Genomic DNA, 23,981 nt, shown 5'->3' with positions numbered 1-23,981 from the left:
AGTTTATCACCTGGAAACAATGCTTTGTTAATAACTATAACGATACTGTATGTAATGGTCTAAACTGTAATTATATTTGATCTGTCATAAACTCGGTCACCCACATATCGCTATAAGGCATGGCATAGCAGCATCTTTCACCAAGTGGAAATGTTGACTAACTTGGTCTGTCAGCGCTTGTTTGAAACACAGATTGAACTATCATTCTGGACTGGAGTTCTATTGGTTAATAGATGGTCTTCTTACAGTGTTTAATTGCAGTTTTCCCTCCGTCACTTTTCTTTAATTGACCCCAGTTTAGCTGAACTCCTGTTTTCCATTTTCCTTTCATCTGTTGTTGTATTCAACATTAGTCATTCATGCCCCAAAGAACCTTTTCTTGTGTAGAAGCCAAGGGTATACAGTCCACTAACTTGTTTACAAGCTCTCAATGGTCTCGCACCTTCCTATCTACATGACTGCCTGCCTAAATATGTCCCAAACCGCCCCCCCTAAGGTCTTCCACTGCTGGCCTGCTCGCTTTGCCTAAAAAAATGGCAACTAAAAAATACGGGGAAGCAGCTTTTTGCTTCTACGGGCCGACGGCGTGGAGGTTAGATTATCCACGTAATGTTGTGTCTCCCTCTGTAATGTATTTTTGTCTGTCATTGATGTTTTATGTGTGGCTGTAGCTGGGGTGAAAGCACAAGACAAACTTCCCTTGTGGACAATGAAGTTTACCTTGACCTTGATGTTGATATGGTGATGTAAAACAAACGGTGCCAGCGCAAACATTAAACGTAACAATAAAGAGACAATATGTCGTAATGAGTCATATTATGACGAGCGTACCCCTTCTGGAACCCTTCTGTATATAGTCTGTGACCTTGTCTTATGGCTCATTTTGGGGTAGTGGTTCACAATATCTCTCTCTCTCTCTCTCTCTCTCTCTTAGCCCATTAACGTAGTGGTCTGGTCACCCTGTGGTCGTTTCCTGGCTGCGGGCTGTGTCGGTGGTCTGTTGGCGGTGTGGGACGTGGACAGCAAGCTGTGTGTGGAAAGGTACGGTAAAGCAGGGCTTCTCAAAGTGTGTGTCGTTAGTTGCACCCTTGGGTGCTGTGACGCAAGTCCAGGGGTGCCTCAGAATACTTGGATAATTTGGAATTTATCAATGTCAACTTTAGTTTAACCACTTTTCTTTCTGGAGAATATTTGAGAACGACTACAGTAAAGTCTGTTTGTATATATGTATACATATACACAATAGAAGTCTGCAGGCTGTAACTTTGTCAAGCTCTCAGTCAGTTCAAATGAAGACTCTGTCGAAACGTTAATCTATAATAAACCTTGACTGAGAGCTTTACAAAGTTAGTGTGCGGATTTCTATTTAAAAAAAAGATATATATATATATTTTATATATTACTGCTTATACACTGTTATGCACCTGCCGCCCAGTGGATGTGCCAGTTTGAGGTAGGAGGGAGAAGTGTGTGTATACGACAGTGAGACGGTTTCTGTCCCTTGGTTAAACCAGTTAATGTGCCGAAAACATAGAGTAACTGGGTTCAACCTGTGTTCATGTCTTGGCATCACTCTCCTCTGCCCTTACATTTGGTCTCTTTAGTGTTCTGTTCTGATCTCTTTTTTTATTTCTACTTTTTTGTACCGGCGGCGGTAATAATGTAGACTTCAGTCCCATAGACCGAGACAACAGCAACAATAGACTGCTTGGGGGAAACCCTTTTGCTCCTTCTAATCACTACCAAAAACAGGGTTGGGCAGCCCAGAAGGGTTCATTCAGAGACCATGGCAGTTATTTTTTCCTTGACCCAACCTCTGAGCAAAGTGGTTATGTGACTACTGGATGGCCACCATTTCAAATTCACAGAGCCTTTGAGCGGAATAGGGTGTTGATTGCAAATGAACAATGATCCTGTCCTGTCATTGATGTGCACTTTAGGCAGGCACTGTATCAGCACTTCACACTTGAGTTGAGAGAGAATGGTAATTTTGGGCAGCTGTCTAGCTTGTATGTGTGTAATTGTGTAAGTGCCTGCAGGAGGCTGGCCTAAAAATATATATGTATGTGTCCAGTCAACCGTGCTTTAATTATTATGAGGATTTAAAAAGCAATCGGGGCCTGTGAAGGGAATGAACTGAAGAACATGCCAGATACCCTGAGGTGCTGCCATTTAAAATATTCAGTGTTAATTTATCCATTTGTAAAGGTCGTTACACACTGCAAGCGTGACTTATTAATAAACAATGCAAAAAATCTCTGGTGAGTATGTTTATATCAAGACTACAGTATATAAGTTGGGGCCTGCCTGATTATTCATACAAGTTGATGCCTTTATTTGTGGTGAGAATAGAAATCAACCTTATTGTTCCATCGCCGTGTGATGTTCACCTCCTGTGTGGCTGTAGATAATCAACAGTTTGCGTTCATTCATGCAAGTGAATCGCACAAAATAAATGCCCCCACTGTGTGTGTGAGAATATAACCTTAATTACGAGGCTGTGCAAATGTAACCAAAAGGACCCACATTTGTACTGTCAAGAGTACGTGAATAATAGACACTGAAGATTTTATCGTATGAGGAATATTAAAGGTGCTTTTCTGCTCTCTCTTCCAGGCAGAAGCATGAGAAGGGACACACAGTGTCTGGTGTGGCCTGGCACCCCTCCGGCAGTCAGCTGGCATATACAGACAGTCAAGGATGTCTGGGGATGCTCGAAGGCTTCTCATCAGCAGCCAGCTCTAGCACAAAGACCACTAAGGTACATTCCACTACTTTGTCTCGCATAAAATCTCTCAGTTTTAATTTAATTCAGAGAGTGTACAAATTAAATAAGGTGCCATGAATGAACACATTTGGTTTTTACTGTGCTGGTAGTAGACTAGAAGTAAATGTGATAAACTTATTTAATTACAGAATTAACCAATGCATTTATGTAATGTCTCAAACTTTCAGAGGGTGTAAGAAGGGGTTTATTTGACTTAATTTTCCCACTTCACATTTGAAAAGTCCACATGTTCCTCATTTGAATAAATGTTACTTTGTCAAACATGGTAAGTTGTCATGTTCCCCTGGGCATTCATCAGGCTCCAGCCAAGAAAGAGGCGAACAACTATGATGATCTGTTCGATGAAGATGATGACAGACTTATGGATGAAGGGTTGAGCGACACCCACTCCCCCACCAAGAACCCTGTTGCAGGGGACGATGATGAGGACGACGATGACCTCATGCCTGCGACGGGGCGAGTGAGGAATAGAGGGGCGTTCCTCGATGACGAGAACTCACGAGGTCAGTTAAAAGCCGCAGGCATCTTGAAACTTGTTTATTATCCACTGGCCTTCTCTTAATTCCTGGACCTGCTGTGGCAGTTTATTCCATAATTATCTTATTGTGTTTTTCTTTTTCATTAACGAGTTGACAGTGTATATACCTTTTACCTCCACCATTATGTAATTTGTCAGTTATACTGTATAGTTGGCCCGATATTGAGTTCTCCAGGACCAGGACGGTCCTATTTTGTTTGATTGGGCCAATAATTTAGCGTTAGGCTCTTATGTCTGCTGAGACGCACACAAAGATTCATGGTGGGGCCCGGGCGGCTGGCGTAGGCATCTGGGCTGCTAATCCAACCTGACAGACTGGTGGGTTCCAATACTGATTACATGAAGCTGTTTGGAAGTTGCATGTACTTATGTGTGAAGCCATGGCCTCACTACACCTCCTTTAAATTAATCAATACAGATGATAGTTCAGATCCTCAAAGATGTAACTGTCTTTATAGCTGTAATTTGAGTGGGAAAAGACAGGAACTGAACTGACTCATTGTTATGGCAGGATGTGATTGTGTGTATATGGCCCAAAGTGTATCTGCTCTGATAATGTGGAGTTTTGGACCCAGGTCAAACCTATAATTGATGAGATCTGCTAGATGTTTGTAAAAAACAAGTCTTGAGTTTTGAAATTCTATGCCTCCTCCTCCGGCCTGTTTTTCTTTCAAAAAGTATTTATTTAAAGACGGTTACGCCGCGGACAAAGCCAACTCGGAATCTCGGATCGTGACAAATCATGACAATAATTACAATGTTTTGGGCCGATCAAATAATTAGTAAGAAGAAAAAACAAAACAAATAGTGTTGTATCCTGCCTTTATTTTCTTCTTTCAAATTATTCGATCGGCACAAAATATTGTGTTTGTTGTGATGATTTGTCACCATCCGAGTTGGCTTTGTCCGCGGCGTAACCGTTTTTATAGAAATACTTTTTGAAAAGCCTATGGAGAAAATGAATGGAGAATCATTTCCTGGGCCACTCGTCGTTCTGAAAGGGGGTGGGAATGCGACGCTCCATTGTTCCACGAGTTATACCCCAGACACTTCTCTATTGTTCCACGAGTTATACCCCAGACACTTCTCTATTGTTCCACGAGTTATACCCCAGACACTTCTCTATTGTTCCACGAGTTATACCCCAGACACTTCTCTATTGTTCCACGAGTTATACCCCAGACACTTCTCTATTGTTCCACGAGTTATACCCCAGACACTTCTCTATTGTTCCACGAGTTATACCCCAGACACTTCTCTATTGTTCCACGAGTTATACCCCAGACACTTCTCTATTGTTCCACGAGTTATACCCCAGACACTTCTCTATTGTTCCACGAGTTATACCCCAGACACTTCTCTATTGTTCCACGAGTTATACCCCAGACACTTCTCTCGAGTTATACCCCAGACACTTCTCTCAGAGTTATACCCCAGACACTTCTCTCGAGTTATACCCCAGACACTTCTCTATTGTTCCACGAGTTATACCCCAGACACTTCTCTATTGTTCCACGAGTTATACCCCAGACACTTCTCTCAGAGTTATACCCCAGACACTTCTCTCAGAGTTATACCCCAGACACTTCTCTCGGACAGACACATTTTTTGTGAACATAGACTTGGTGGCTTATGGTATGATGATGATCATAATATGAGCCATTGGAAGCCAGTGGAGAGATATTTGACAGTCGGTGTAATTAACCATTACTCCATGAACGTATACACTGTGTACTATTACTACTGTAAACCCTTAATTTCCCTTTTGTGTTTCCACTTAGGATCCTCTATCAAGCTGGGTCTGGAGAAGTACGGGGATGATGATGATGACCTTGACGGGGCCATAGCGCCCCCTGCTGCAGCGTTGGTGCCCTTGCGTCCTGCCTATGATGGGCCTATGCCCACGCCACCACAGAAGGCTTTCCAGCCAGGCTCTACTCCTTCTTACCTCACGCACCGCTTTATGGTAAGATATGTTAAAATAATACTGTATCCTCTGTCCCCAAGAGTTAAAGAAATAGTTCAGATTTGGGTGTTTAAAGAAAGTATATTAAATCTTTATAAATTATAATATTTGTTTGAGATAAAACCTGTGATCACAGATCAGATGTGATCTCAAATTCTCAATGCAATGTTTTTCTTTCTTATCCCATTCTGTACGGGAACCTCTTTTGGTGTTCAAGCATTCTGTTATACTTTAGCTATTGAAAAATAGCAGATCTACAAGCTCATAGTGCGCCACTCGGTGGCGCGCTATGAGCTTGTAGGTCTGCTATTTTTGAAAAATCGTGAAATGTGCCTTTTTTGAGAACCACTGATACAGAAACATAAGGTTTTTCAGAAAACTGTCAAGATTTCGAAGACATTTCTTTAATTTAGACGTCGGGTCTAAATGGGTTAAAGGTCCGCTGACACGCCCCGAAATTAATATGGGTGGTACAGCACATCACGTGGTCTGACTGAAAACAGTTTGAAACAGTTTGAAACGGGGCTACGGCGCTAGCAACAAGTGGCTATAGGTCAGGCTAGCGTTTTTGACGGTACATTTAGCGTCATATTGGCTATAAATGTAATTGAAAAAAAGTATTTTTTCGCCAGAAATGCTTAGTTTGAATGCAATTGAGGTTGGCGTGGGTTTTTTTTAGGGGAACTGCAGCACAAGCGCAAATTTTGGACTTGAGTCCCATGTTCCCCCGGTCGCCAACACCCCTGTCTGCCCGCTCTGAGACCTCTCCGCCCCGCAGCGCGACAGTCGCGACTACGGACGGTCTGCTGTTGTCTGGCCGCTGTGAGAGCAGCCCCGCAGCGCGACTACTGTTCTTTTCCCCTCTCAGCCGCAGGCTTGATTGATTGAATACTTTATTAGGCAACATAAATGCAAACAGCACAAAGTACAGTCATGCATTTTTGTCCAAAAAAGGATTTCACCGAAGAAAGACCTTGCGGCCTTGTTTCCATTCGGGTCCTATCCACTCACACATGACATGAATAATAAGTTAACACAGTAATAGTAAGTGATATAACAATAATAATTTAAGGCAACATATACATTTCCTCTAAACATGAAATATACAGTATTTACAGGTTGGGGCCGAAAGTTAATCGGAAGGCGATTATTTTCGCACAAAAGCGGCTGATGCGATCACCTCCTCTCCCTTTGACTTGCTGACAGGTGAATTTTTAGGCCTGTCTTGAAGGAAGCCAGTGATTTGTTTGTTTTGAGCGATGAGGGGAGGGCATTCCACACCTGGGTAGCAGTGCTTTGAAAGGTGAATTTGCCCATATTTGTTTTATAAATAGGTGGCACCAGATCGTTGTTCACGCTCCCTCTAGTTTTATGGCTGTGGGTGTTGCACACTTTTTAAAAGTAATTAGACAAGTAAGTGGGTACTAGGGGCATGGAGGGTAAAGTTGCATTTACAATTTTGAAAGTCAGGCCCATCTTTAATTGCTTGACTCTATCTTCCACCCTGAGCCATCCTATGCTGTCAAAATGCTCCGCATATAGGTGGGTCATGGGCCCTAGGTGAAGAAGAAGTCGGATTAGTTTATTTTGAGAAGTTTGAAGCTTGGTTTTCTGTGCCATTGAGGTGTTAGGGAACCAGGACGTACACGCGTAGTCAAAAATGGGCAGTATGAGGGCTCCAGCTAAGGTCCTAAGGGCCCTTTGGTTAATAAAGTTGGAGATTCTGCCCAAGAATCTTGTCCTTTGATTTATTCTTTTAATCGCCCTTGATGCCATGCTATCTCCTGTCAGTTTATTGTCAAGGATACATCCTAGGTATGTGACCTCTACTTTGCTAGATATGACTATGTCATCGACACGTGTACATGTCAGGCTGACATGTACACCCTCGCTCTCACTCTGTAATACCGTAGTTAGTTACCACAACATTGTTCAAGTGAACTATAGTGTGTTTATGTTTGTATTCATTGTAATAATAAATATCGCTATGCCGAGGCATAGTCTTGCGGACGAGATCATGAGCCTCTACGGGGGACTGGGCATGTGTGTACACACACACACACACACACACACACACACACACACACACACACGTGTCCGTCCCCCCGTGTGTGTGCAGCCTGCATCTGAGACGGGCTAGACTGTATGTTGTCATGCGGAGCGACGCGGCGATAAATAAAATAATCATAGCGATATTGATTATTACAATGAACAAGCATAAACACACAGTTCACCTGAACAATGTTGCGAAAAATTTTTTTTTGAATGAGACTTTAACCCAGTATTCAAGCTAAATGTGACACCAAAATAGTAGCATAAGTTGCTATGCTACCACGGCCACCAAGCCCGGCGAGCCCGCATAGAAGTCGTTGGGGAAAGCCCCTCGCCACTCTGACGTCAGAATCATGATAGCATTGTTTGATAGCAGTTCTTAGCTCCCGAGGGGCGTGTCAGCGGGCCTTTAAATTGGTCCCTGGGGGGATCAATAAAGTATATGGCCAGCAGGGGGAATAATTATGACGGCTAAAATGGTTTTCCCTGTCTTTCAGATGTGGAATTCCGTGGGCATTGTGCGAGGCTACAACGACGAGCAGGACAACGCCATCGACGTGGAGTTCCACGACACGGCCGTGCACCACGCCATGCACCTCACCAACTCCCTGGGTCACACCGCGGCCGCGCTGTCCCAGGAGGCCGTGCTGCTGGCCTGCCCCAGCACTGACCAGCTCGCCAGGTAGGCCCGCCATGTCGCCTTCACATCAGTGTTGTTTTTGGCAGCAAATTTCTATTTTAGTTTTTCGTCGTTGTCTCTTGAATAGCTTTCACTTAGTTTTAGTCACATTTTAGTCACCTGGAATGTTCTAGTCAAGTGTTTAGTCTAGTTTTAGTCGACTAAATGTCATACGATTTTAGTCGACTAAGTCTACAGTTGATTTAGTCGACTAAAATGTGTTTTGACAGGCCTTGATGTCGTTGTAATGACATATTTTACACTTTGGTTGCATGCTGAAAATAGCAGATGCTATGTATTTAGTTTTAGTCAGTGAAAAAAGGTAGTCGACGAACATTTTTCGTCTTAGTTTTAGTCGACGAAAACAACACTGCTTCACACAGAAGAACTTGAGCATCCTGATCCTGGGGATAAAATTGCATTGTTATCCATCCACATAAATGTTGCCTCAATCAGGCTAAATGAACAGATGCCATTACCATCGATGCCAATAATGCAGGCACACTGGCCTGTAGCCCTGTACTCAATAGTCCCCACAGGAATCCGTGATCGTGGAATTTACCGCTGATTTCAAAGCCGACCGTGGAATTCTCAAACATCCGCGGAATAGTAGAATGTCCGTGGAATAGTCGGGACGCCCCCGTTTTTATTCCCGGGATTTTCTACTGGGGATAGTGGGGGAAATTCCGGACGTGGAGCGTCCGTATATCACGACAAAGTTACTTATTGCTACCAGTAGGTAGTCTAGGTAGGTTCTATAATAGGCAGTGGCGGACCGTGCCGGAATGAACTAGGCCTTCAATATTATAAAATATTGAATGGTCTACCCTGCAAGCTTTTCTTGAAGTCCTTCCTTCTCGAAAAATGCTTTGACTGTAAATCCACCACTAAATCTGTTTCTTCTCCTCCTTCAGCCGTTTTCCGCATTTGTTTGTGAGTTAAATCTCTTAATTTAGCGAGCTCAATGAACCAGATGGGAACTCGCGCAGAAAGTTTAAAAAACCCAGTTCTCTTTTCTCATTGGACAATATTTCCCACCAGCGATGGGATCCAAGCAAGACGGTAACGTCACCAAAGGCCAGCTAACAAACTCAAAATCTGATTGGCTAAGGAACCTGTCAATTTCTATATTGCTCCCATTCATTTTAACAACAAGGGATGGATTTTCTGCAGGCCTCCCGGTAGAGAATTTTACCCGGAGACAACACAAGGAAATAATCTCATTGGTTAAAACAAAAAAACAAGGGCTGTTGTACCTGCACAGAATGGAAGCAGACCATCCAGCCTGTCTGAGTGAGAAACAGTGCAGTGGCAGCAAAATAAATACAAGATATAATATTTGTTAAAAATAAAAACTTATTATAAAATATAAATTTCTGCATCAGGCAAGTGGGCCAGCAGAGAAGGCCTTGCTGGCCCTGACGGCCCACCACTGATAATAGGGATTTATACACTTTATTTATGTGTTGTGTTTATTTATGTCCTGAGGGGACATAAATAAGGCGCGGACCGCCCTCTAAAGGGTTCCTTCTGAAACGATATCTGTAAATGGTTCCTACTGAAACTGAATCAATGTCCTGACAATGACAAATTGTCCTGACAATGACACATTGACAATGCTAAAGCAGAAAAGAATAAATATTACAGCGACATTAAGTATCCTCTAGTCTAAACTGTAGTTACTGTGGGCAACCAAAACATGAATAATAATCGATCCCCAAAAGACGATGATTGGAATCTTTGATTATTATGACTCATCCATAATTACAATTAATTGTATCTATTTCATGAAAGATTCTACTTATTATTATTAAAAAAAAAGAAAAAAAGATTGATAACTGGTCATTGCTATGCGCAGGGTTTGGATGACAATATAGCCTTTGCAACATATTTTCATATATGTATGTACATACTGTACATACACAATTACACATACACATGCATGCACGCTCGCTCGCACGGCCCATCCCTACCAGTCGCATGTTCTTTTTTGGGCAAAAAAAAACGTGGAGGTCACTGCCTCTCTCTGACCTCTGATCCCTCAACCCTCTCCCTTCCCAGTAAGCTGCAGTGCCTCCACTTCTCCTCATGGGACACCAACAAGGAGTGGATGGTGGACCTGCCGTCGGCTGAGGATGTGCGGGCTCTGTGTTTGGGCCAGGGCTGGGCCGCGGTAGCCACCAGCGCCCTGACGCTGCGCCTCTTCTCCATCGGCGGGGTTCAGAAGGAACTCTGGAGCCTGCCCGGGCCTGTGGTCTGCATGGCCGGACACGGAGAGCAGCTGCTTGTGGTCTACCACCGAGGTAGATGGCACGCGCACACACACACACACGCACGCACGCACACATGCGCACACACATTCGTGTGAGAGAATTTGGACACGGTTCAAATCTAAATGATGATGCCTGCTTTGAGGTTTGTAAAAGCAAGTCAGAGATGGTCTTAGCAGGTCCTAAACGACTGAGGGATATAAAGATGAGTTGCAGTATTTTATCGTCAATGATATTACCCACTGGAGGCCAGTGGAGAGATATTTGGCAGTTTGTGTAACTAACCATTACTCCATTAGGTTATAGGTTATATAATGCTGTGTAAACCCTTAATTTTCCTTGTTTCCTTCCCTAGAGTAATCTAGATATGCGTCTGTAGTCTGAAGTGTACAGTACTTGTCTGTAGTATTAGAGAATATAATGTGGAAACATACAGGCAGTTAACATTATTCAGATTCTAGACACTACATACACACTTACTTAAATGTATAAATGCTCACAATGTCTGTATTAATACATTAACTTAACAAAGCTAAGGATTCAATCCACTAGATATCATCCGCTAATAATTATTAAAAAATCACACCTGTGTGAAGTGTTGTGCGCTCTTATCATCATACGTCATCATACATCATCTCATTCTGGCCAATCGCAATTTGCGTCCTCACTTTTGTCTTCAATGTTTGTGTTTACACACTTTTGTCTTCAATGTTTGAGTTTACACAGAGTGTCAAAGCTGGTCATATACAAAAGGGAAATAAATGTATAACCCATTTGGGCGGGAACCCCTTTTGGTGTTAGCTATTGAAAAATAGCAGATCGAGCTTGTAGGTCTGCTATTTTTGAAAAATCGAAGAACCACTGACAGAAACATAGGTTTTTCAGAAAACTGTCAAGATGTAGAAGACATTTTTAGAATCTGATCTCAGGTCAAAATGGGATAATAACCAGTAACATTGGGAAACGCATACAGTACAGTATATATGCAGTACATACATGTTTTGTGTTCTTAGCTACAGGTTTTGATGGGGAACAGGCCCTGGGGGTCCAGCTGTTACAGTTGGGTCAAAGAAAGAGGCAGATCATCAACGGCGAGCCACTCCCATTGTCACGTAGATCTCATCTGTCCTGGCTGGGCTTCACTGCCGAGGGTCAGTATGACAAATATCCACCATGATGTTGGTGCTTTAGTCCAGAGTAAACTAGTTCAATGTCTACACATTTGGACAGCATTTTGTAACCCATTTTTCACCCCTGTGTCAATCATCTAATGTGATCCTGGGCTCTACACACCCTCCGCCAACCTGGGGAGAGCAACGGACTTGAACTCATGCTTCCTTCATGCCTGAGTGTCCAAGTTGCTCCTTTGCACCTGACAGGGGGGAGTTTCCCTGGTTGGACGTAGCGCGTGGAAGGAACACGTTATTCCAACCAGTTCCTCTCCCCTCCATCAGGCGCCCCGGCTGGCCAGGGGGAGGCAGTTTAAAGACCAGGATTACTGCATGTTTTTTGTGAGGGTACCTACCCTAGGGGACACGGGGAGAACATGCAAACTCCACACAGAAAGGCCCTTTCGCCAACCCCGCCTTCGGGTATGGGCACTGATGACGTGGAGGACAGGGGACAGCATGCTTCTTGTCTGGCAGGTCACAATGAATGAGAAGGTTCATTCTCTTCCAGGAATGCTAATTTAGAGAAAAAAATATTCTGCCCGAGAGGCTACTCATTAACCATTCATTAACCGTTAATATGAGATTAAATGTACTATTTATTACACCTGCCGGAAGCAAAATGTAGTCTTTGACAAGTAAATTATGGAGACCACCTGCTACTCTTGTCTGGCATGTGCTGCTGGTTTGCTCTCACTTACATGGTGTGTCGTGGCGTGGGTAGTACCTAATTGCATCCGTCATAAAACCACACCATTTTGAATCGATGCACAGCTACTTTTATCTTCAAAATACGTAATGTCGGTTGACAGTTAGACGGGTAAAATAGGCGTTTGTATCCGTCATTCCTCCAGTTTAGGATTACACGTGATTGTGTCTTTCTTATCTTATAGGTACCCCGTGTTACGTAGACTCCGAGGGGGTGGTGCGGCTGCTAAACCGCTCCCTGGGAAACATGTGGACACCTGTATGTAACACCAGGGACCACTGCAAGGGCAAGTCGGATCACATCTGGGTGGTGGGAGCTCACGAGAACCCAGAGCAGCTCAGGTAAAGGATCACTACTGAGTGGTGGGAGCTCACCAGAACCCAGAGCAGCTCAGGTAAAGGTTCACTACTGAGTGGTGGGAGATCACCAGAACCCAGAGCAGCTCAGGTAAAGGTTCACTACTGAGTGGTGGGAGATCACCAGAACCCAGAGCAGCTCAGGTAAAGGTTCACTACTGAGTGGTGGGAGCTCACGAGAACCCAGAGCAGCTCAGGTAAAGGATCACTACTGAGTGGTGGGAGCTCACCAGAACCCAGAGCAGCTCAGGTAAAGGTTCACTACTGAGTGGTGGGAGATCACCAGAACCCAGAGCAGCTCAGGTAAAGGTTCACTACTGAGTGGTGGGAGATCACCAGAACCCAGAGCAGCTCAGGTAAAGGTTCACTACTGAGTGGTGGGAGCTCACCAGAACCCAGAGCAGCTCAGGTAAAGGTTCACTACTGAGTGGTGGGAGCTCACCAGAACCCAGAGCAGCTCAGGTAAAGGTTCACTACTGTCTATTGGGTGGTGGGAGCTCACCAGAACCCAGAGCAGCTCAGGTAAAGGATCACTACTGAGTGGTGGGAGCTCACCAGAACCCAGAGCAGCTCAGGTAAAGGTTCACTACTGAGTGGTGGGAGCTCACCAGAACCCAGAGCAGCTCAGGTAAAGGATCACTACTGAGTGGTGGGAGCTCACCAGAACCCAGAGCAGCTCAGGTAAAGGTTCACTACTGAGTGGTGGGAGATCACCAGAACCCAGAGCAGCTCAGGTAAAGGTTCACTACTGAGTGGTGGGAGATCACCAGAACCCAGAGCAGCTCAGGTAAAGGATCACTACTGAGTGGTGGGAGCTCACCAGAACCCAGAGCAGCTCAGGTAAAGGATCACTACTGAGTGGTGGGAGCTCACCAGAACCCAGAGCAGCTCAGGTAAAGGTTCACTACTGAGTGGTGGGAGCTCACCAGAACCCAGAGCAGCTCAGGTAAAGGATCACTACTGAGTGGTGGGAGCTCACCAGAACCCAGAGCAGCTCAGGTAAAGGTTCACTAGTACTGGGTGGTGGGAGCTCACCAGAACCCAGAGCAGCTCAGGTAAAGGTTCACTAGTACTGGGTGGTGGGGGCTCACCAGAACCCAGAGCAGCTCAGGTAAAGGTTCCGCTGCTCCCCCGTGGTCTTAATCTCAGGTTCCGTGCTCTGTCCATTTACTGTTTAACTTAACTTAAACAGTCTCTACCTGTGTATACATGTTGTAAGACTAAAGTTTGATTCGCAGGATTAATATACATGAATGTGGAAACCACAGCCCTTTACTACCTGGTGGCAGCATTTTCTAAATGATGTTGTTTTTGAGCCTCTCGGAGGTTGGGCTGACCTAAACTTAGATACATTCAACATCATTTATATATAATTTTTATTGGGGTGATCACTTTAGCACTTTCATGCCGTTTTCTGTAAGACTCACTCACCTGTCTCAAACTGTCTATGTAAGGCCATGAACACTTGGCTTATTACAGGTCCTTCCAGCATCTGTATGTATTTTCGTTTGATGTAAAACATAGACATTTGACATGGCTGTAATCATTGAAGTTGTTTTATTCTTAACATGTCTTTCAAATCGAATCCTCCGTTCAGTCATGACTCATAATAGTGTTTTAGTGTATTGTGCTGAAGCTGGTCTCTCTTTGGACTGTCCAGGTGTATCCCGTGTAAAGGCTCCAGGTACCCCCCTACCCTGCCCAGACCCGCTGTGGCAATCCTGCCCTTCAACCTGCCCGTCTGTCAGACCACCACAGAGAAGGGACAGATGGAGGTAATAATGCCTGCTCTGGAGCCACTACACCTCAGACAGCTAACCAGCTCTTCCATTCTGTTCTACACTCTGCTAATTGTGTACGCTGACGGTTCGGGTGGAGATTGTGTTTTCACCCCTGTCAGTTTACTAGTACTGGTGTCTTTTTAAACTTGTACGCTGATCGTGTGTGTTGCCACTAGGCCAAGGAACTCTCTTGCCAAACATATGTGACCAGATTTGACTGAGAGACTGCCATGAGCGCGCAAATTCCAGCTTTTCACCAGAGGAGAATTATTATTATTATTTTTCAAAATGAGATAATAGCACAGGCTCTTCACATACTAGAGCATGTCTGAAATAAGAGTAAGAGCTGAAATCTACATGTAAATATGAAATAAATGCTTAACATAGCTAGGTGTAATGTTAGAGACCACAGAAGTGAACCTTTCAAGCCTCTTTTCTCAACTCGCTGTTTTCTGCAAGACATTACTCTATAAGCCATATCTCCAAAACTGGTGGGTCAAACTCAACAACCAACATGTCAATTTGAAGCTATGATTCCCTGATTTCATATGACATGAAAAAACAAAAGTTCAAAAAAATCCAATGGCAGTCTCAGTCAAATTTGGTCACATATAACATAGTTATTGACTGTTATTTTTATGAATTAATAATATCAGACCCACCATCCCTCCAGGCTATATTGGAACCCATTGTCATGGGCTGTGAGTAAATGCCATCATTTTCTCCCCATTGTCCCTGTGCCTTTTCCGCACACAACTACGGTACTACTTCATTGACTTCACATCAAGGGGTGTTTCTAGGCAAAACGACAATGCATATGCCACAGACAGATGGAAGGAGGTATGGCATGCCTCCTGGAGGAGGTTTGTGCTCCTTTCTTGTCCAATTCTGTGTTTGTCTTCATTCTCCAGGAGCAATACTGGCGTTCGGTACTCTTCCAAAATCACTACAACTTCTTATCCTCCAGTGGTTATGAGATCGACGAGGATGCACAGAGCCAGACTCAGAAACAACAGCAGGAGCTGCTTATGAAGATGTTTGCTGTGAGTGAGGGAAAACCTTATATATTGGGACGATACATTACAAAGTGGTTTATGTAATTGTCATTTGCTGCTTGCTGGGACAATTCAGACCTTTAAATAACAGTGCAGTGTTCCTACACCCCTCGTCTGTGCTTGTGTTACTCCAGTTGTCCTGTAAGCTAGAGCGGGAGTTCCGCTGTGTGGAGCTGGCTGAGATGATGACCCAGAATGTGGTGACGCTGGCCATGCGCTACGCCTCGCGCTCCAGACGCATGGTCCTCGCTCAGCGCCTCAGCGAACTCGCTCTGGAGAAGGCCAACCAGCTCCAGGAAGAGGAAGGGCCCGGCGAGCAGGAAGAGGAGCCGGAGTATACATCCGCCCGGCGGAACTCTGGGTAAAGTTGATTTATGCTGCCAATATACTGTACATAGCAATTAGAACCCCAAAAGGGGTTCCCGTCCTGAAGGGGTAAAACACCAAAAGGCGTTCCCGCCCAGAATGGGATATTAGAACAATGTACAGTTTGTACGCATTTCTCCCACTGTAATGAAACCAGTTGTTGCCAATATCATGCACTTATCCATTGACTTTTGTTTTGGACAGACATGGTCAACATGGAAGGAGCGCAGGTGTCCATCACAACACGAAACACACTAATGATGAGGAAGAATGTGGAGATGAAATGGAGGACGAAGGAGAGACGGAGACGGTGCAGGAGGAGGCGGCTGCAGAAAACGGGAAGCGTAAGTCGTAACCCTGCATATCCCTCAGCCCAACATCACAACATCTAAATTAATCTTCTGTTGATTATACTCTGCTGCATTGATTGTATCTGTACTGTATGTTCTTTCTTCTGATATTTTCTCACAACCACGTAGGTCTGAATCCATTTGCAAAAGGAGCAGTGTCGCCTGAAAAGCCAGTCCTGAAACCCAGTGAGTAAACATTATTAGCTTACCGGCTGACGATAGACTAGTTGTACATATCTTAATACACATCAACCTGACCTTAACCACAGACAATTGTCATTAAAGACTTGTATATCTATATTTGTTTTGCAGTAAGCAAAGAGGGACGATCTAATCCTTTCAAGGTGAGTTATATTTAATGTAAAAACTCAACCGATGGTTTGACGCTACAGTATCTTGGTTAGGACATTTTGACTGAACACTTGCATTGCTGCTGCTGCTTTTGCACATTTCCAGTCTACTGGAAGTAGTATTATCCTTGGAAGCTGAACGGAGCCTGGACAGGCCTTGTTTACAATATGAATCCAAACCGGGGCACTGTTCACCATGTTCATGGGAGGGAACACTGGGGCGGGAAGGGGGAATGTTTGTCACTGCACCGCCACCTACGGACTGGGATGGTGCCTGTCAGCAGGAGTGTTGAACGGGAACAATAGGACGGAGGGGCTACTTCCACCGTGGTAACCCATTAGGGATAAAGGGTGGTACACTACAATACATGGAATTTGTAGATAAAAGGGGAAACAAATTATTGGCTGCTCTTTAAAAAAAGAATCAAGACTGGGTCCAATAAAGGCATGACATTGAAAGCATAGCTAAATACATTCAGATAAACACACACACACACACACACACACACACACACACACACACACACACACACACTAGTAGATTACTTCCTACGGAGTCACGCCATAAAAAATGAAAGGTTTCTTAATGTGATGTGTGCAGGTTATGGGCTCAGGGAAGCCCTCCCCTTCATGTGGTCAACCAGTGTCCAGAGTGACCAATGTGCTGGACAGCATGACCTCAGTAAGGAGGCCTGTTCCTCTCAGCAGCTCTGCAGGAAAGCAGAGCAAAAGCCCCATCCTTAAACCCCTGGCACCCAAATCCAAGACAAAGGTATGACTTTCAGTCTTTCAAGCACTCAGGGGTTTTACAGTAAACACACACACACACACACACACACACACACACACACACACACACACACACAGCGGTAGGGTTGGGCACTTAGGGCTCCACTTTCGTCACCGCTAAACCCATTATCCCTAAACTTCTTTACCTTTTCTTTTTACTATTTTGACTATGGCCATTTTTACTATGTTAAAATGGCCAGTCTACAAGCTCACAACGTGTCAATGTAGATTGGCTAGTTGAACTTTTCAAAAATGTTTTTCAAAATAGTAAAACAAAAAGGCAATGAAGTTTAGGGATAAGGGGGAAGCCCTTGGGCTTTCCCCCCCTAAATGTGTACTCTTGGAGTGTTCGCTTCTGAAAAACAGAATGATCGTGCATATATATACTTCTAGACGTATTGTGAGAGTTCTGAGACCTGATGAAGACCCACATAGGTCGAAACATTGTCGACTTAAATTAAATGAATACTTTTTCTAGACAGAACAGTGTGCAGACTTCCCTAGTTTTATTGTATTAAATGAAACTTTTTTTTTCTAGTCTTCATTCCCTCACTTCCTAAATGATATTTATTAAAACATGACGTTGGCCTGGGCGAACCAATAACTAACTGGATAGGGACCACTTATTTACTGTGAAATCTGAAATGTACAATTGCAGTACAATTTGGCTTACAGCAGATGTTAGTAGTACTGTAAGTATCACACAATTTTGTTAAATTCTTAGATAAATCTCTTCAATAAATGTACAATGAGGCTCTAATTGAAAACCAGATTTTAGAAGTAAAACTGTATATTAATGCTGCAGGTGTTTGAGAAGAGCACAAGAAACTACCAGCATTTTCATGGGTATGCTTGAAAAACACATTAAGGCTCACTCCACTCATGTTCTTTGAGTTTTTAATGTTTTTTTTAACCTTATCTATGAAAATCCACTCTGCTTTTCTCTAAAGCCTTAATTTTTCACTGGCCTTCAAAACTGGCCTTAACACCTGACTCGGTTATCATGTCACATCATCAGGGAGTAGGGACACGCTTCAAAGGCTTGAATATACATAGAGCACCTCATGGTGGCTGCAATGGGTTGGGCTGCATAATGTTTCTGGCTATTCAGCCTCTGATTGGACAACAGACCCACCCACATGACAGGAGCAAAGCTACTAGGAAGTAAACAAAAGCACGTGAAAGTTGATCACTGCATCTGAATAGAGCACCGAAGTCTGACGTCACTTTCAGTAGAGGGCGCCAGTACACAGGTTAATGTATTTTTTTAGTTGCATTGAAATCACCATAGGGGTATTTTAGATCGCTTCATCTAAGAACTGTGTTTGAAATGTCGCTGCTAATATACGTCACGCCCAGCTGTCAACACATTGCGTTCCTGAGATTCCTCATTGACGTAAGCTCAGCTGGTCGACTCCACGAAACATTAAATATCAATAAAATAAAAATAAACGTAATTAACATTCAGTTTCTGTTGTGCGACGGGCAGATGCGGCCACCCGCCTACCCGGAAATGTAGTCTCTGGGTTGTTTGACTCATTTCTAACGCTTATTTTGTTACTCTTTGGGTATATTTGTACATTTCCACCTTCAGTCGATGCTTCATATCCATATGAGTGAAAAGGCCGGGATGATCGGTTTATTTTTCAAACGCAGTTCTTATATGAAGAGATCTAAAATCCCCCTATGGGGATTTCAATGCAAATAAAAAATACATGAACCTGGGGACTGACGACCTCTACCGACAGTGACGTCAGGACTTCGGTGCTCTATGCTAACTAGATTCTGCCAAGCCATCTAATTGTATAACAATATAACACGTGCGTGTGTGTGTTGTCTGCCGAGATTGTGTAGAAATCCAGGTCCAGCTTTCCTTCTCTAGGCTCAGTCAATGGCCAATGTAACAACATGACATGTCTTCAGACGTGCACCACTGTTATTCTAGTAAAGTTTGCACAGAACACAACCTTATGGAAAAACAATGTTACAATATTTACATTGCAATTAATTTATACATTTTTTTTTTTTTTCTTAATAAATATATTCATGAGGGGTTGTTCCTGAAGTCGTGGCTTAATTAATAGATCCTGGAATTGTTGAGGGCACAGACAGAGCCACGTTCAAGGTGCTATAAAACTCATTTTTATATACCGGTAGATGTTTTTTGGGTGAGAAAAATACTTGACAGGGGCATGATTATTGATCAAACATTTCGAACGAGAGTGGGTCTTTAAATCAGTCCGATTTTATGCTGATCAACTTCACTTTGTTTCCTCCAGACTCAGACCACACTGCTAAACATGACATCATCTAAGATTACACCTAAGGCAGCCAATAAGAAGCCTCGGGAGAACTCGGATATGCCGAAGCGAGCAGAGGTCCCGCCTCCTGCCCCAACAGCGGATAGCGGTGAAAACAGGAAGTAAGTCATTATCGGCCGGCACAATATTATCAGAAAATGGCCAGTCCGTTTTTCATATTAATGTGATATGTGACCATAGATATTATTGTTGTACAGTAACTGTTATCGCCATTTCTGCCGTGTGTGTGTGTGTGTGTGTGTGTGTGTGTGTCAGGCCAAAGACAGGCTTCCAGCTGTGGCTGGAGGAGAACAGGAAGAGTATTAATGCTGACCAGCCTGACCTGGAGGAGACCGACGTCATTAAGGAAGCGATGAGTCGCTTCAGAACGCTGTCTGCAGAGGATCGACTGGTATGTAACAAGTCTTAAACCACACAATCGCAAAAAAAATCCTAATGATACCTATCCCTATGAGACAGGAGTTATGTTTGTGATATAATATGAAGCAACATACAGTATGGTACCATAACCATACTGTATCAATCAAATTGTTTGGTTATCCGATCTTGTACTATACGGCGTGTGACATTTTGTACCGACTACTGGCCCAAGAAGTCAGAAACCACAATGTTTCTTATAATGAACTCTTTGTCCGTGACCTTGTCGGAGCATCCAACAACCCTCTTTGGCGTTGGGCCCTCGTGGTTGAGAAACACTGCAATAAAGGATAAAGAGATACACCCATTGATATGGGTGTGCCGATCCCCCCCATCTCTCTCCCCATTTCCTGTCGGTCTACTTTCAAACTAGCCCCAAAAAATATAATTTTGTTCTTCACTGAGAAGGACAGTAAGTTGACAGCTTCCATCAACCCTGTTCTTACTGTGGATTCCCTTCAGTATTTTTCACAATACCCCTTCGGCCCTTTCATTAGCATTAGTCACCATCACACATGTCACTTTTCACCACGTCCAGCGAAGATGATTTAGGTCCCAGATTGCCTGGTCTTGCTCTGTACTAACCATCAGCTGTGACTCTGCACATACAACACCACTCAGGAGAATGCTAGATGCCACTTCACATGGTACACCAAGAGGGTGTGTGTGTGGTTTGAAGTGGTTGGTGATGTCATAGAGTAGACCATTGATTTAATGATGCCGTGTGAGGGAGAGAGGGAGGGAGAGAAAGGGGAATATGAGGTTTGGAAAAGTAACAATTCAGGTGAATGTCGGTTACACTGATCCGTGGCAAAATGCGCTTCATTTTGGGCTGTTTTAACATTCCTTAACAAAACCTCTAAAACAAGACAATTGAAGACATTTAGTCAGGTTGTATATGTACTGTGTGTGACCAGTGGCCTCTGGAGGGGGGTTGTCATTTTGATTTAGAGCATGAGAGAATAATAGTCATTATTACAGCCTTGTGTGTAAAGATTTCCTCTATGTAATTAATAATAATCTTATGTAATTCTTTCTTATGTACCCCTTTGGTGATAAAAAAAAGGCTATATCATATAGCTCTGACTACTGGTTACTTTGTTTGCTATGGAAACTACAGTAATCGATTTTACAGTCACAAATCTCACCAAAAGTCTTAGCTGAACATTGATACTGGTAGGACCACAGCCAGCTGAACATTGATACTGGTAGGACCACAGCCAGCTGAACATTGATACTGGTAGGACCACAGCCAAAGAAAAGTGAACTTTGTCCTTGAATGTTTTAATCAATGATTATTCAAATATTAACAGTCCTCTGACACTACGGCTGTGATTGTTTTTTATAGAGATCTTTTTCTGGCTATATCTGCCTTCATTGATGGAGACAGTGGTACACAGTGGAGATAGACAGGGGGAGGGGGAGACTGGGAGTGCCACGCAGCAAAGTTGGGATTCGAACCTGTCGGGCATTATAGTCTATGTGGTGTGCCAGCGGGCCTAGTGTTTTCGCATCAAAGAAAACGTACTTACTTATGCCTGACACCCTTTCCAGGGTATAGGCAAGGGTCTACAAGGGTCCTCCAGACAGAGTTCAAGGTCACTGGCGTTCTTTTCTATCTGCGACCAGGTGCATCCCTAGCATCTTGGTGTCTGCCCGGAGGTCCCTCCGCCAGGTGTTTTTGGGCCGACCTCTGTTTCTCTTCCCCTGGGGGTTCCAAGTCCGAGCCTGTCTGGTAGTATTTGACACTGGTTTGCATAGTGTGTGGCCGATCCATCTCCATCTTCTTCGCCTAATTGAATCTGCTGCTGGTAGTTGTTTGGTCTTCGTCCATTGGTCAATATTGCTGATCTTGTCTGGCCAGTGTATGTTCAGGATTCTTCTGAGACATTTATTGATGAAGGTTTGCACTTTATTTGTTGTGCTCTTTGTTGTTCTCCATGTCTCTGCCCCATAAAGCAGGACTGATTTTACATTGGAGTTAAATATTCTTATTTTTGTCTATCTAGACTAGAGCGTCAGGTGTTCTTAAGGAGTAGGAATGCTGTTCTTGCCTTGCCTATCCTAGCCATCGGACTGGCCATCAAAGAAAAGAATGCTCTAAAATAGGGCTGAGCAATCTATCAACATGTCATTGCTGTGACAAAATATTTGGGCCATATCATCTAAAATTACCTTTCTGATGACGAGGATGTATATAGACATTGTCGGAAGCTATATGCTTAAGGGAACATGCTGTGTCGCAAATTTAGCATGTTCTCAGTATCTGTGAAGATTTCACTCTTTAGATCTTTCTGTACACCCCTGTAAGGCTGTATACGACCCACCTGTGGTGTCGCTACAAACAAGGTAGCATCAGCTGACTCACAGTGGTTTATGACTGTATGCGGCTGCTACTGAGAGCTCCAAGGAGCTCTATTGCAAGCCAGATGTTTGTTAGTGTTGGGGTACCCACATGCGCCGCTGCATCTTACATATGTGTAGGTCAGTAATGAGTAAATAACATCATTGCTGTCATACTCATAAGTTAACTAACCCTATACGTAGTTCTGTCAGGTTCTCTAGACTGTGGGGCCATTGGCACACTTGTCTGTGTATGTTCGAAACTGGAAGTCTTTGTATTTCTTCTGTTGTTTTTCTTTTTATTGTGGTGTTTTTATTGTGACAGGGATCTCCCTTGGGTCTGAAATAAAGATTGAATTGAATTGTTATCTTTTCCTGGTTTTAGTCTTATTACCGGTATAAATATCTATAAACAAAATCAAAAAGTCTACAAGCTCACAATGCATCACGATGCAATATGCTGTAAGCTTGTAGATCGGCTATTTTAGCCATTTTATGTTTGCATTCATTTAAAGAAAAATATAGTCATAATATATTGTCACAATATCAATTAGATTCCCCCCCCCCTATATCACCCGCTCAAGCTTCTAAAGACCTACGGCGTTATCAGCATAGGCCGTAGGGCAAGGTGTTGGATGTCTGCTCGTTACATGACAGTTCAAGGATTTTGCAGTACAGATTGATTGGGGTCATGAAATATCTGGTATCAAATCATGATCCTACAGTAGCTTGTGTGAATGTTCTGCATGGGGTTAATGGATGGGCTTCAAATGCAGATGTTGAGGTGGTGGGTGGGCATTTGAAGGCAGAGTGGAGGCTCAGCAGGCCCTGACTGTTGCTAGTTGTCTTCACGCCGACCACTGATGAGTCATCCCAGCTCCATTACGTTACAGGAAAACGCTTCCTTTTGTCTTAGCTCGGGGGAGGATAAGAGCCAGCAGGCCAAACAGAGGGATGGAGCCTGTCAATAGTGATTATACATGACAGGATGCAATTTCCAACTGCATGGCTGAGCGAGTGTGTGCATTTGTGTTTGGCCATCATGTGGGTGTTTGGTGAGTAGGGTCGGCACAGTACAACATCGGCCATTTTGCCTTTTTGACCCCCTCCTATGCACAGCTTTGTGTGTTTGTAGCATGGAATGTGATGATTTGATTGGCACACGAGTGTGATTATTATTTAAAAAAAATCTAATTATATATACATTTGTTGGTCGTCATTGATTCGGTAAAGTGAATAATTTCTGTCAATCTCCTTTCCTTCCGTCACCTACTTTGTCCTTTAGTCATGGACAGAGAGAGCCAAAGGTCCTCCGGCCGGAGATACGGATTTGAAGAAGAGAAAGAGGTTTGGAGGTGCAGAGAATGATAACATGGAGGTGGAAACGGATGACAGTAATGCCAAGAAAAAGAAGTCCCTGGATACCTCGGCCAAGCTGTCGGCATTTGCATTCAAATATTAACTAAAGCTAATAATTTACTATGTAAGATAATTTAATTTGTGCTCTATTATTTGCACCTTTCTAGTTGGGTAGCACAAGACCTTGGTCAGTGGTTCTCAAAGTAGGTTGAGAACCTTGAGGGGGTTTCAGGGGGTCCGAGCATCACATTCCACTTTAACGCTATTTTAAGATCACGATTTCAGGAGAGCAATGTAAGCCCTTCCCTGCATTGTGTATTTAG

At 43.6% G+C, this 23,981-nt stretch overlaps 1 protein-coding gene across 3 annotated transcripts in view; it reads left to right on the top strand.

The window, feature by feature from the left end:
- The window catches only part of wdhd1 (WD repeat and HMG-box DNA binding protein 1), a 29,821-nt gene extending 5,847 nt beyond the window's left edge, over positions 1-23,974 (top strand). For all 3 annotated transcript variants that reach the window (XM_080788027.1, XM_080788029.1, XM_080788028.1), the window contains 18 exons: positions 935-1,041; positions 2,617-2,761; positions 3,087-3,291; positions 5,108-5,292; positions 7,842-8,026; positions 10,085-10,326; positions 11,307-11,444; positions 12,356-12,512; positions 14,188-14,302; positions 15,220-15,351; positions 15,498-15,724; positions 15,934-16,073; positions 16,209-16,265; positions 16,392-16,423; positions 17,031-17,201; positions 19,498-19,640; positions 19,795-19,930; positions 23,585-23,974. In XM_080788027.1, the coding sequence (XP_080644153.1) occupies positions 935-1,041; positions 2,617-2,761; positions 3,087-3,291; positions 5,108-5,292; positions 7,842-8,026; positions 10,085-10,326; positions 11,307-11,444; positions 12,356-12,512; positions 14,188-14,302; positions 15,220-15,351; positions 15,498-15,724; positions 15,934-16,073; positions 16,209-16,265; positions 16,392-16,423; positions 17,031-17,201; positions 19,498-19,640; positions 19,795-19,930; positions 23,585-23,761 (2,694 nt within the window). In that variant the 3' untranslated portion in view covers positions 23,762-23,974. The remainder of the gene's footprint in view (positions 1-934; positions 1,042-2,616; positions 2,762-3,086; positions 3,292-5,107; positions 5,293-7,841; positions 8,027-10,084; positions 10,327-11,306; positions 11,445-12,355; positions 12,513-14,187; positions 14,303-15,219; positions 15,352-15,497; positions 15,725-15,933; positions 16,074-16,208; positions 16,266-16,391; positions 16,424-17,030; positions 17,202-19,497; positions 19,641-19,794; positions 19,931-23,584) is intronic.
- The last annotated feature ends 7 nt before the right edge of the window (positions 23,975-23,981 follow it).

Source organism: Protomyctophum bolini (genome assembly GCF_963924005.1).
Source record: "Protomyctophum bolini genome assembly, chromosome: 1".
Classification (NCBI taxonomy): domain Eukaryota; kingdom Metazoa; phylum Chordata; class Actinopteri; order Myctophiformes; family Myctophidae; genus Protomyctophum; species Protomyctophum bolini.
This window is presented reverse-complemented; position numbering and strand designations above follow the sequence as displayed.